At 36.5% G+C, this 14,712-nt stretch overlaps 1 protein-coding gene across 2 annotated transcripts in view; it reads left to right on the plus strand.

Moving 5' to 3' along the window:
* Nucleotides 1–8,094, plus strand: part of LOC140146374 (cytochrome P450 10-like) — a 68,598-nt gene extending 60,504 nt beyond the window's left edge. For both annotated transcript variants that reach the window (XM_072168202.1, XM_072168201.1), the window contains 5 exons: nucleotides 1,025–1,202; nucleotides 1,673–1,839; nucleotides 2,327–2,405; nucleotides 5,044–5,247; nucleotides 7,944–8,094. In XM_072168202.1, coding sequence (XP_072024303.1) covers nucleotides 1,025–1,202; nucleotides 1,673–1,839; nucleotides 2,327–2,405; nucleotides 5,044–5,247; nucleotides 7,944–8,054 — 739 coding nt within the window. In that variant the 3' untranslated portion in view covers nucleotides 8,055–8,094. The remainder of the gene's footprint in view (nucleotides 1–1,024; nucleotides 1,203–1,672; nucleotides 1,840–2,326; nucleotides 2,406–5,043; nucleotides 5,248–7,943) is intronic.
* The last annotated feature ends 6,618 nt before the right edge of the window (nucleotides 8,095–14,712 follow it).

Consider the following 14,712-nt stretch of genomic DNA (forward strand, 5'->3'; position numbering starts at 1 on the left):
GATGGAATCATTTATTAGTTTTACAAACAAAACATCATGCACAACCAAATTTGAGGCTTAAACAGCTAACTATGATATCATGATAATGTATACAGATGCTTTTGAGTCATTCGCAATTTTAATTTCCCCTCTTTTACAAAATTATTTACTTTTATAGCATTTTTTTAAAGCTTTTTTAGATATAAAATGTATCTATTAATGACAAATTGGTGGCGCTATTTAGTAACTGGAAATTACTCTTTCAAGCTTTTAATACAAATAATTCCTTTTATTGTTTCATAAAATATGTTTATAAAATTTGCTTGTTGCTTGTTTCACCTATTCCAGCTGTTTTAATGGCGGTATTAATCACCTACCCCTTGCAAATAAAGAAATATGATTTAGGATAAATAGCGCCATCTATAGTTTGCATTTAGTTAATAATGAAGCCAATTCTATATACATCAAACAACCGGAGGGTCAAAACTTTTCACAACCCCCCCCCCCCATTTTACATCAGGCCTCACCTACACTCTAAATTACAAGGATTTAAAAATAAATCCTAAGGATTGTAGTTAGGGACCAATCAATTTTAGATTTAAAATTAATCTTATAGATTTGAATTTTAAATCTTAAAGATTTATTTTTAAGTCTGTAAGATTTAATTTTAAATCTAATACTTGATTGGTCCCTAACTACAGTCCTTACGGATTTATTTTAAATCCTTGAAATTGAGAGTGTAACAAGTGTTTGTGAACGATCCCTAAGCTGTAGGGTAAAAGCTATATGGAATACCGGACAGTACGGAATACCGGACGCTTACGTATTTCACTTCCTTTATGCAGTGTCATCTGCATCTGGTTGTTTCGCATTTCACTGCAGCAGATTTGTGGTGAAATGTAAAACAACCAGATGCAAATTACACTGCATAAAGGGAGTGAAATACACACGCGTCCGGTATTCCGTACTGTCCGGTATTCCCTACGGTTACCCTATGTGATGCAATGTCACATCTATTTACAATGAATTTATTCGTATTTTTCAGACAATCAACAAAATACGTTGATAGAACATTAAATAACATGAAGGAAACGGCAGCGAAGTCAGATGGAAGTGGGGAGCATGAGGCTACCTTCCTGGAACATATTATGGCCATGTACAATTACAATGTGGAAGATGTTAACAATGTCGTCAATGATTTACTATTAGGAAGTATTGATAATGTAAGTTGAAGAAAATAATCCCGGGGAACACTCACTAGTAACAAATGGGTGACGGGGACGTGCTGCCACATTAACCCCATTTTTCAACTCCCTCTCACCCATTGACCCACTTTTTTGTTTTACTGAACTCCCTCTCACCCAATGACCCCCTTTTCAGTTTACTGTCACCAAAAGACCTTCTTTTTAAGATTTTGGGAAAATTTCTAATAATCTCCATTTTTTCATTATTTATAAAAAACAGCTTTGTACTTTAAAAATGAAACACGAATTACAAGGAATTACTGCATGCAAATAGTCCTTAAAAGTTATTCTTTAGGCCTATACTACATTATATTTAAAAAATATAAAAACTTACATTATTAGTATTTCTACGAGAACACCATCGTTTACCACAGTACCGGTGCAGCTAGCCCTGTGAGTGGTCGAGCTTTCGTAAAATGTGTCTGACTTCATTAAAACTTTTTTTACAGTTATCACATGCTTGTATCTTCATCCTCTATTGCTTGGCCAAAAACCCAGAGGCACAAGAACAACTTCACAAAGAAATTACATCACTTCTCCCAGAAGGGGCTCCGTTAACATCGGACACATTACAAAGAGCGCCATTTATGAAAGCATGCGTCAAAGAAACACTCAGGTAAGTTGGAAAGCGAGGAAAGGACAGAAGGGTCAGATATAGGAATGTAGTTAATGTCACTTGCGTGCTAACCATAGGCCTATAGGCTTCCAGGTTTTGAGATATTTTTCTCAAAATATTAAGAGCTATCTCAAGAACCACTAAACCAATACTAGGCTTGTTTGTACTCATTTTAATGCATTTTTCATGCTGATTTCAAATATTGTCATGAAAATGTACAATTCTGAAATTTTGATTTTTTTTTTTTTTTTTTTTTTTTTTTTTTGTTGTTGTTGAAATTTTTGCTGTAGTCAACATGGAGAGTGTTAATCTGGTAGTCCCTAGTTTAGTAAAGCACTTACCTGCAGCGTCAGTATGTAAACGGTGCCGAGGTCTTGTGGGTTTCACCATGGAAGTAAGAGTTTTCACATAGTGTGTGTACCATAAAGCACTAAGGTGTTTTTAAATGTTTATTTATACGGAATGGTATATCATTGTTCAATTTCAGAATGTTCCCAGTGGTAGATGGCACAAGCCGAATTCCAAGAACAGATATTACACTTGGGGGATACACCATACCGGCAGGGGTAAGTAAATGATATCCATAGACTATAATTTTATGATCTATATCAACACTATTTAGAGCTTATTTGTCAAGACCAAGTGAAGTAAGTTTTTTCTGCTGACAGTTTCGCCAGAAATCTTCTGGCTTCCTCAAAGCGTTGAGGATGTTATTGATCCATTTGTTTGAAGCAGGAAACTTGACTGAATGTTTTAGTTTTTAACAAATTAAAAGCCATATCAAAATATTCCTCTCATCTCAAGGTTTAACAAAAAGTATAGTTTGACCTATCTGCGATATACCGTTCTTTTAAAAGTTATAAAGAAAAAGGTCATAGCCGGTAGAGTAGTTATTTTTGATGTTGTTGTATGTTTGTTTTGTTTGTTGGTTTTTTGGGAGGGGGCACACTGCTGTCAGAAACTTAAAGTACTCCGATTTCAACTGAAATTATCTCAAATTGTTCGTCATGTAAAATAAAGTCAGCTAAGGAATAGTTTATCATGATAAGGCAGAATGGACGATATGTACTCCAAAGATATGGGAGTGGCAATCATTCGAAATTGGGACAAATCGTTTTGGAAAAGAAAATGTGCCACACCCACGCGGGTATGGGGCTGACAACATTTGCACCTTTTGATATCGGGCTTACTGTGCAACAAAACTATCTCAGAATGCAATAATTTAAATTGGGAAGCAATTTGTTATATCCATATCCTATATATATCGAAGGTCATTGCGTGACCCATATCTATATAGCTCGACCATATCGGACATACACTTTATCCTGAGACTTATGTAGTGTCTGACACTGGATTTCTATTCCAAATATGGTCTTCCCGCCACCAAATTAGATTTGTTTTCGAATATGGAAAACACTTGATCCAAAGTGGTTCGCTTTAGATGGCTTGATTCAGTGCCAAAATGATTCTATTCCCCCGAAGGCTTGGTTCAATTTTCAACATACAGTAATACTAATCCATTGACCTTGTGCTCTAGAGTATGATCATATTAATACCCAAATGCATTCAAAGATCATCGGGTGTACAAGTATGCTTAAAGGTTAATGAACTGCGTACTGGTGGATTGGAGTGTAAGGAAAGCTTAATGTTATGTGTGACACAAATGAGGCATTTGTCGCTCAAGATCAATTTTCATTTTTTTTTTCATTATTAATATTCTTGCTATTCTTGCTTTATTAAAAGTGGAAGCCCCACTTTTTGGTTCATGTTCCTAAGGGAATTAGTCAAAGTTAAAATGTATCCATGTAAATTCTGTTCTGTCTGTTACCAAAGTAACAGCTCGGTTCTTCTGTGGCGAACTAGCCAAGCGGGGCTCACGTCTAATTAACAATGTTAAGAAATTTCGTCTAAAATGGAATTACGCTCGAGAAGATACCACTGTTGCATCTACTCTGCGGAAATCTAACAACAACAAGAATCAAAATTATTTGATATCAGAAGGACATTCCTGGTATTCAGAATGCAATTTGATGTGTCTGATGTGGTCTCAGGCCCCACAAAAAAATACTCAACATCGATCGCTTCCGACAAGTGTCTCATTCTGCAAGATCGTGCCATAATGTGCATGAGGGAAATGAACAACTATGTTGCGTGCTAGAATTTATGTAGATCATCCAATAGAGGATGAAAACATTAGAGTTATATTTAGAAATGTAATCATTTAAGTTGAACATTTCCGTAATAGTGAGGAATGTCTTGGGAAATACTCAAAATTATGTCATTTGTTAGCATGGTTAGTAAGATTGTTTTTGATTTTTTTTTTTAGAAAATATTGAATTATAGGTTATTCCCTGCATATGTATACAACGTGACGTGTTGGGGTGGATTTGATAAAACTTGCTCGCACAACAAATTGAACACAGATAATATTTAATATAATAAATACACGTAATAACTTTACAACTAGGATGAGAGGGGTTTAAAGGGGCATCCACAGCTTTATCCCCCAACTCATTCCAAAAAGGTTGAGATTTTTACCCGGGGATTTTTATACCATCTGAAACCTGGGACTATCAAATTGCATTCTGAATACGAGGATTGATATCAAATGATTTTGATTTTTTTTTTAATTTGCGATATAATACAAATTTCATGGCAAATTTAAGAGTCCTCGAAGTAAACTTTATAAATCTAATGATATGTCCTTAAAGTGTTTGTAGCTGGGAGGGAAAGCCGTCCATGTGGAAATATTGAGTTTCGTATATTGAGGATATATATTTTTTTCCCTAAACCATCTAAACCTTTTAGGTCTTTTTGGGAAACAAAATGTTTATCTTCAATCTTCAAAGGTCAAAATGTTCATATAATGGACGACTTTCCCTGCCAAATGCTTTAAGTACATATCATTAGATTTACAAAGTTTACTTCGAGGACTGTTAAATATCAAAACCATTAAAAATTTCAATTTTTTTAATACCATAAAATTTGTATTTAGGCTATTAAAAAAAAAAATCAAAATTATTGATATCAAAAGAACATTACTCGTATTCAATTAAATACAATTCGAAATGCCTGATGTGCTCTCAAATCCCACAAAAATACTTAAGGGTATGTTCTCTTGATTTATTTTTAAGCGACACATATTTGCAGATGTTGTTATAGACGTATAACTCAATTTTATATCTCTTTTCTCAACTTTCACAGACGGTTGTAAGAGTACATTGTGTAGCTGGGATGATGGAGGAGTACTTCAAGGAGGCACACATATTCAAACCAGAGAGATGGCTGCGAGATAATGAGGCGTCACATCATGTCAACCCATACCTACATCTGCCTTTTGGAAAAGGCCCTAGAATGTGTATCGGCAGACGGCTTGCAGAACAGGACATTTATGCTATGCTCTTTAAGGTAAATCTCACACAGCTCGCAACCGTAATAACCAATAAAGGAATGATATCCCGGGCTGATATCATCCTCATTTAAATAATATTGAATACCTGAATACAAAACCCATCCAAGGCAATAATTTGACCAAATTGAGTGAATACCTGAATGCAAAACCCACCCAAGTCAATACTTTGGCCAAATAAGGTTAAGCATGGGACATTGGGCTATTCCAGAAAATAATTGCACACCCCCTATAGAGGAGTAAATTTTCAATAAAAGAAATGTCTGGATTTCCTGGTCTGCTTTCTGAAAACGACTGGAAATCCAGTTACAATTGTCACTTGAAAAAGCCTGGAAATCCAATTAAATGAAGGAAAAATCACGGAAATGTCCAAAATGAGCTCTTAAATTGAGGATTTCTGATGTTGAACTATTTTTCTGCCGGATTTTTTTACCTTTGGACACTTTGAAAGTCTGGATTTCCAACAGTCTCGATTGGACAAAAAGTCCGGACATCCGAACTCCTCTATAGGGGGTGTGCATCTATTTTCTGGAATAGCCCATTGTTGCTTATACATAGGTCTATTTATGTATAAAAGAACAACACAAATCCACCCTCTACATGCACGGCTATTGAGCATGTGAAATCCAAAAACCACCCAAGTCCACTTGGGTGGTTTTTGCACGCATATTATAGTGCCCTGATGGCTGACCTGTTAAATTGAGGTGATGGCAACAGTGATGACAAAATAGGCCCTAAGTGGTAAAAATCGCAGAAATGGGGCTGAATGGGCACAGAACAAGAAAAAAAAAGATTGAGAGCAAAGGGTAAAGAATACACTTACTACGTGATTAAAAAAAACCACCCAAGTCCGGCATATAAAACGACCCTCACAAAGTCCCCGAAATGATAATCGTCATACCTAATACAGTATAACCCACTCATTTGCATGTAAAACTTGCCCTATTTACCATGTAATTCTAACTGAAGGAATTAAAATGATACACACATTTTCCCAAAATTACTTTCCATGAGCTTGGGTGGGTTTTGTATTCATGTATTCAATTGCATAAATAAAGTTACATCGAATATTCTACAGGGTGTCCCAAAAAAGAGGCCCCTCATTGCGCCCTCTTTTGCTCCTATTTCTGAAAAGTTGATCAAATATATTTTGGTATGTAAAGAAACCTTGAGTCGTTAGCTTTAATAAACCAAAACAATTATATCAATCGGCTCACAACTTTTGAAGATATGCTCTTTTAAAGAAATGTACCCGTTTTTCACCCTGTCCACGGAGAAGGTTTGGCTACTTCAAAGATTGAAAAGGAGTACACATACCATGCATGAATATCAAACATTCCGCAATGATGACTTTATAAAATAACTTTATTTATGTAATGGGCTTTACCGGTGGGTTTATGGGCAATGGATTTTGTTAATAGTGTCATTAAATTGTGGGTAAAATGGATGCCGAATGGGACTTCTTTTGCTTTACTTGCAATTACTTATTTGTTCTTGGCCTTTTTGTTTTATTATGTTTCTTACTTTCTTAATTTGTTGTTTCTTGCTTTTTTTTACAACATAAGTCATTTCTCTTTTTAGGATAAAAGGTAGCCCTAAAAGGCTGTTTGGTTTGTCTTTGGTTCTTCTGAAGTGAGTTTACTGTGCTGCTCTGCCCTCTACCTGGTTGCCTCCTTGGCGAATACAGGTTTCAGCCCTGGTCCTCATTGCATCAATTGCGTTGCGTACCATACTTGTGCGCCGGATACTTGCGAATGCATTCAGTAATACGTTTGCGAAGATCTTGGATTTTGCCACAAAGGAAAAAAAAGTGGTGTGAGGTCTGGTGATCGTGCAGGCCACTCCACAGCATGAGCCATCCCAACCACTCTGTTTGCTATCCGTGGACAGAGTGCAACACGGGTACTTTTATTCAAAAGGGCATATCTTCAAAAGTTGTGAGCCGATTGAAATAATTGTTTTGGTTTATTAAAGCTAACGATTAAAGGTTTCTTTACATACCAAAATATTTTTAATCAACTTTTCAGAAATAGGAGAAAAAGAGGGCGCAATGAGGGGCCTCTTTTTTTGGGACACCCTGTATATGTCGAATACTAGGAGTCTGTATGAGCCTTAACCATGTTAACTCGGGGAGCTGATCCTGGTTATGATAGGAGACTTTTCGATACTGGTTGTTTTGTCCTCTGTAGTATACGCTGGCGAAGTTACGTAATAATCGGATTAACTACCATAGCAATAGGTACAAACAATTTTTGATTATGTCGCGCTGCACTAATACGTTCATGTGGTACCTCTGCATTGAACCATAGATGTCAAAGAAATGCTAATATCACTTGCACCTGTAAGATTAGTCTCTTTGAAAAGAGCGGTATTGTATTCAATCTATTATATGATTGACGACAGGTGACGAGTGAAACCTGCTTGTAGTGCAGCGTGGTATATTCAAAATTGTTTGTACCTATTGCCATGGTAGTTAATCCGATTAATTACGTAACTTCGCCAGCGTATAGTGTGTTGTCCGGGCGTGTTGTATTCCATACAGATTAGCGTACATTAAAATACATTTGCATGGTATGCCCTAAACCAGTTAAAGCTACAATAGTAAGTTATAGCTATTTTGTTTGACAAAAGAGTCGATTTACATATCGTTTAAGAAGTATTAACGAAATAATCCTGTTCTTTTTATTCCCCACAGCTTATCCCCAAGTACAAGGTTGAGTGGCATCATGGAGACATGCAGCTTCTGTTCCGTCTCACAAATTGCCCTGATAGACCAGCACAGTTTACCTTTGTGGAACGCAAGTAACACTGGACAGATCTATCATGTCTATTCTATTACTATCGGCACAATTGTGAAACCTGGTAAATCTGGACAGAACTGGACAGATCTGTAATCTGTTCCATTACTATAGCACAAACTGGACAGATTTATGTCATTACTACTAGCACAATTTACCTTGGTGTACCGCCAGTAGGAACCTGGACATAATAATGGACAAATCTGGACACATCTATTCCATAACACGATTTACATGGAACGCAAATAAACCTGGACCGTGGCAGACCTAGCACCTGGACAGGTCTATTCCATCAGCACAATTTACCTTTGTGGAACGCCATGAAACCTGGACAAACTTGGATTGATCCATATTACATTACTATCCGCACAATTAACATTTTGTGGAACTCCAGTAAACCTAGACAAAACGGGACAGATCTTTTCACAACTATACAGTGAGTTGGCTGAAAAATACTTGCATCAAAACATCAAGAGAATCTTCCCGTTTGGTTTGTGTTTGAAATCACTATGGACCACAACCCCAATTAAACAATAATAGTGCAACATTTGACCTCAGGTTGCAGAGTATGAGGTTTTGTACCCAAATTTTCAAAGGTCATTCAATTAATTTGTAAATGTATTGGGGTTAAATAACTGTGCCCTGATAGATGAGCATGTTGTGGATCTTATAGTGAATAACTAACTAGCATCATACGGTGATTACATTACCCTCTTTCATCTTACTTTGAAATTGTATGTTCGCAATTACGCTGCGTGCGCCTTATCTCTCTCTCTCTCTCCCTCCCACTCTCATAGATTCACTTTCGTGCATGGGACGCCAGTATCGACATGTTGAGATACGGCTTATGTCGACATACGGCATGTCGACGACGGCACTACTTAAACACGAACATCTATCTAAGGGAGGATCAATTAAAATGCTTGATAAATCATGTTTATTATGTATATTTCTGCGTGTTGAATTCCTTCATGGAGCTCTTGCAGAGTGTAACCAAAAAGCTAGTGGATATACCAGTAAAATCATAATACAGTAAACAATGATGTATCAATGTGCTCAAACCCGGTGCTATATAGTACCAGTGACTTGTATTCAACAACACAACACCTCAAGACAGACCAGAACGTCAGTAAAATTCTCAACTGCAAAACAACTCAGGAAGGGCAAGACTGACAAGTTCTATTCAGCTTCTGCTAGAAAAAGAATCACTCGACAGACCATCGTGTGTACATTGTGGAAGAATACAAAGTAACGCTTACAAACATGACAAAGTGTGGAAAAACGGAAAGCTTACTGCGTTATCTAATTCATTGATGGACCAGGAAGATTTAACGTTGTCGATCGCCAGTAAAACTAATCAGGTTTGGGTGAAACTTGAAAATGTACTCCGTGTTATTTAATAATCCGTGAATGGACGAGCAATGTTTCAGCAACTTGGAGTTAAACTAACAAAGTGTGAAACGAATGGAAGGCACCATTTGCGTTATATATAGTAAAAACTCGATAGTTAGCATACGTGCTTATTATCGTGCACTTTTGAAAACATGAAATTGTACCGTCCGGCGCTTTACCAACTGATGAGCAATGGGCATGACGGGTTTGAGACACACATTTGCAGATTTACTTGTTCGTATAACTATGTGTATATCGATGATTTGCTCAACAACTTCATGTTTGCATGTTTTAAAAGCGCTCGATAGTAAGCATATATGCTAACTATGGAGTTTTATACAGTATATATCGTATCATTAATAGACCAACAAAGTTTGACTTTGTGGAACTTGGAGTAAAACTAACAAAGTGTGGGCGAAGCTTGACAACTCCATTCAGATCTGTGTTATCAATACACCGTAATCCTTGTGAATGGACGAGCAATGTTAAACTTTGTGGACCTTAGAGTAAAACTAACAAATTGTGGAAACCAGAGGAAAGCACCACCATTCAGCTACTGGATTCATATCAATCTTGAACGGACTATAGCAAAGTTAAATTTTGTGGGACACCAGTAAAACTAACAAAGTGGGAGTGAAACTGGAAAACTAGCTCCATATTTTCTAATACATCATTGAATGGACGAACAACGGGCTATTCCATTTAAAATCCACACTACCCATGTGGAAGATTTAGCTTAAGTCTTAATCCACAGAGGGAGTATAACTTTTGAATAGAATAGGCAATTGGGTATAACTTTTGAAATACTCACTCCAGTTGTGGAAGATATAGGTAAGGCCACAGGGGGAGTATGGGTTTCAAAATGATTAACTCCGAACAACCCCTGAGGCAACATGCCATGTTTCCACGGTATGGGACGAGCAACTTTGTGAAACTTGGAGTAAAATTAACTAACGAGTGGAAAGAGCTGAAACGCATCATTCAGCTATAATGTATATGTAGGAACTGTGACCTGACCTTATATGGCGATAATGTTGTTAAACGATCGCTCCGTGCGGATGCACATGCACACTTGAATCCTGAAGGGACCAGGTTCGAACAATATGCATAGTTAAGTATTAAGAAAACACAAAATGTAGCAATTTTCGTCTTTTGTAATTATTTTCTGTGAGCAGTTTGTCATATATGTGAATTTGTACGCACAAATACAAGAAAGGAAACCATCTGATAGATTTCTTTAAAAATTACCTTCTGTTGAAATATTATTTTCGGTACCAGTGTATTTTTATTTTTTATCTGATTCTCATTTCATATTTTACTTACTATTGTATTCTCTATTATATCTGTGTTATCATCATACAACTTTAATACAAATAAATGTAACTAAACTCAGGTCAAAAGTCAATGTGGACAAATGCGATTGCGAAATCACGAGGGCCGCTTAAGTCTATTAAAGGAGTATTCTGTGATTCTAGCATCCTCTATTTTTTATGATATGTGTGAGTAGATATCCACGAAAACAGTTTATTCTCAAAATTTCTGTTGCTTCCGATTTTGCGTTTGCGAGTTATGCATAATGTAAATATAAATTATTCCATTGCTCCATAGGCCACTGTGCTGTAATTTCTGTTAGCAGAACATAGGCCTAATTTCAAATTTGACATGTTTTTGCTAAGCGAATAAATCGGTAAGAATTTGTTTGCACACAAACATTATAATAGCCAGAGGTTTCTGGTGGTATAAAAATTACAACATTTTTTGTTGTTGTGAAAAAATGGGGATGAGGCTATGAATCACGAATATTTTATTTATTTAATCATTATCGTAAAGGTAAAGAATCATATGTCCTATAATTGTGCACTTGTTTACCACGTGATGCCATTATATTTATATCATATCTTTTGATAAGAATTATTGTTTCAAATAAACAATGAAACTGCAAAATGGTTCCAACATATAGTTGAAAGTTTATATATTTTTAAGCTGAATTTATACTTCATCGCTGAGCGACGAACGAGTCGGTGCCAATCTACGCGCGTTTTGTGCGTTAGGAGAAGCGCGCTGACTCATTGGTCAAATACCACTCGCTCGTAGCTCAGCGATGGAGTATAAAGTCAGCTATATTTGGTTTGTTTTAAAGATAAGTCTGGTTTTTCGAGCTGACGAATTCTAATGTGTACACACGTATACTCTGAGCCAAAACAATCTCACCGCCAGTGGTAAAGTTCAATAACCTCGATGCAACACGCAAAGCTCAAAATTTGACCTAAAGTTGTGGAATATGAGTTTTTGTACCCAACACACTCACAGGTCATTCTTCATGTATAGAAGGCTATTGGGGTTAGAGAACTGTGTACTGGGAGATGATTATGTTTGAGATCCCAATGATGTTCAATTATGATTATGACGAACATAGCCCTAATAGCTCTTCCAGTTGAAATCCAGACACCCCCTATGGAAGACTTGACCTTGATATCACACACATGCAGGGGGTGTGAATTTCAAATGGGGTTGCCTGAATGGGTGACTCCATTTGAAATCTACACCCCCTGTGTGGGAGATTAAGGTCATGTCTTCCATATAAGGGTGTATGGATTTCAACTGAAATAGTCCAATCACATTTTTACCACATGCACAACACAACTTAGAACATGTTGAAACTGTGGAACAAAGCCTGCAGACGCATATGGCAAGCTAAGCGGCTCAGAACGTGGGACTAGCTACGCGCAGCTTCTTTCTCGTTACGTGCAGCTTATTAACCAATCAGATTCGCGGTTTTAAACACGTGGAGCTGATGTAAACATCCTCTCTCACAAATATTATGTTGTTAATTTTTGTAAATGAAACTATCTGTAGTATATCAGCAAAAAATGGCATAGGTGCTATTAAAGTAATATCTGAACAGAATAATGATTGTTCTATATTTAGGGGCTATCATTTTCTTCGGAAGGGATCCCAAATATAGGGGGTCATACTTTTTTTTTTAGATATAATAAGGGGGAGGGGGGTCATAAATTGATAATGACAAAATGTAGGGAGTCACGAGATGACTACAGATAGTGTGTTTATTGTATTCAAAAAGACTGGTTTCAATACAATTTTAGCCTGTCTAGGGGGTAAGGTGTATCGGTGGGAGTCGGGGGTCATAACATTTTGATGCCGAAATAGTGAGAGCCGCAATTTATTGACGCCGACTTTTTGTAAATTTAGGAACCACCCCCCCCCCTTCCGAAAAAAATGATGACCCATTTTACTCTCTCCGTATTTACACAGTGACATGTGATATCGCTTTCCCTGCAATATCTTTACACATCGCTTTACATCAGTAGTAGTTGTTGTTTGACCTTCATATCCCCTGCACCGCTAATACAGCCCGAGTATAAAGTTACTTGCTATTAAACACGGTGTAAACTTGGAAACACTAAATAAATATGCTTTGTGTCATTTTAGCCAGGCATTAGCAACATGTTCTCTTGACACGTGCTGTGATTTGGCCTCCTTTACCCGTTCGTTATCTATGCTAATTCCGTAAATTAATTACAAGATAATAATTGTGAAAGAGGATACCTATAACTATACTACGCGCAGCTAACGACCCAACCACGTGATTAAATTTGACTATTTTGATTGGTCAAACAGCTGTTCGTAACGAGAAAGAAGCTACGCGTAGCTGTTCCACGCTTTTGGCCCCCTTGGCTTGCCATAGACGCACGCTTATGACGTGCGGATCGCTGCCGTAAATGGACAAATTGACATATATGTCGAATTGCCTATTAATGACAGCGATCGCACGTTATACATACCAGCTTAGAAAAGTGCGTACGCCTATAAATTACTTGTGCATACTGGCAAATCAGGTAGTATCGGTGCATTGGCATTGTCATGGCTGAAAACCAGAACGTATGATTAAAACAATTCCATTAACAATATTACGTGTTTCAATTTCAGTTCTAATATAGGCCTATATTAAGGGAACGCAATTTAAAATTATATGGAAAGTGGAAAAGCCTTTATATGCCGTGTAAATTAAATATCTTTGTTATTGCACTCGGTAATTTATTAACTAATAATAATGATGAATAATGTATCAAATGCGCATGAACACTATATTTTGACATTGAAAGACACTTGATGAAGTTTGGCAGATTTCTTATTCCAAGATCCAATACCCCCGCTATAGAAGACGATGATCTTTTAAGATCTCCAACACAGGGGTAGATTTGAAATGGAGTCACCCATTTTGGTAACCCCATTTGAAATTCACACTCCCTAGTCTCTAAACATGCTAAATTCCTATCCTAAGATTAAAAAGTTAATCTATTCGATTGCGATGAGGGACATATCCAAGCTTATATTAAAAATTCTTAATCTAATAGATTAAAATTCAGCTAATCTGAATTAGATTACCATTTTTTAATCTAATAGATTGAAATTCAAATCCATTGGATTGAATTTTTAATCTTATTTAAATTTCGATCAGTCTTGGATGACACTACAAGCGTAGGCTACGGTAGTGTCTGTTATTTCACATCCTGCATTTTACTTATAAAAGCCATGAGGCGGGGTCCCCATGCACCACCTGTGGCGCCGTCATTGCATTGCCTATAGGCTACAGTTTCAGTTTTTATGCAAGGCAAATTTGCATTCAACGGAACTTGGGCTAACAAATCTGCCAATACATTCAGAATAAACTGTCTTTCAGCAATTCTTGTATTCTTATTGTTTTTTCCACATTTTTAGCCGATCCTCAATAATAAATTGTATTCTTTAGCTGAAGATGTATTCATCAGGACAGGAAAAAGGAGCCAAAAACAAGAGGGGGACCAAATCTGTATTGAAACAGACAGTACCTGTCAATCATGTTATAATTGTATACTAATTTATACTGTTTTATTATTATAACTGTAAATAAGAATTTAAATATATTATAGAATGGTTGTTAACACTCATAACTAAATACACTTGTAAAAATTATGTTTAGCAAATTTAATTTGTTTAAAAACACTTTTTAAACGCATTCTTGCTATCACCCTGTATTAAATCATGTTACACTATACTCTAAATCCATATAGCTGTAAACACTTTTTAAACACGCTATATGCGTTTAGCCAAATTGTTATTATTATTATCAACATGTACCTTTTCAGAAATAAAAGGTTTCATATTTTGTAATTTTTAGGAATTTGATACCTATAACACTTAGCTTCTAAACACACTTGGCATGAATATGTTTATTGCTAAGGGACCGTTCACAAACACTTGTTAGGGGGGCTG

Source organism: Amphiura filiformis, chromosome 2, assembly GCF_039555335.1.
Source record: "Amphiura filiformis chromosome 2, Afil_fr2py, whole genome shotgun sequence".
In the NCBI taxonomy this organism is placed as follows: domain Eukaryota; kingdom Metazoa; phylum Echinodermata; class Ophiuroidea; order Amphilepidida; family Amphiuridae; genus Amphiura; species Amphiura filiformis.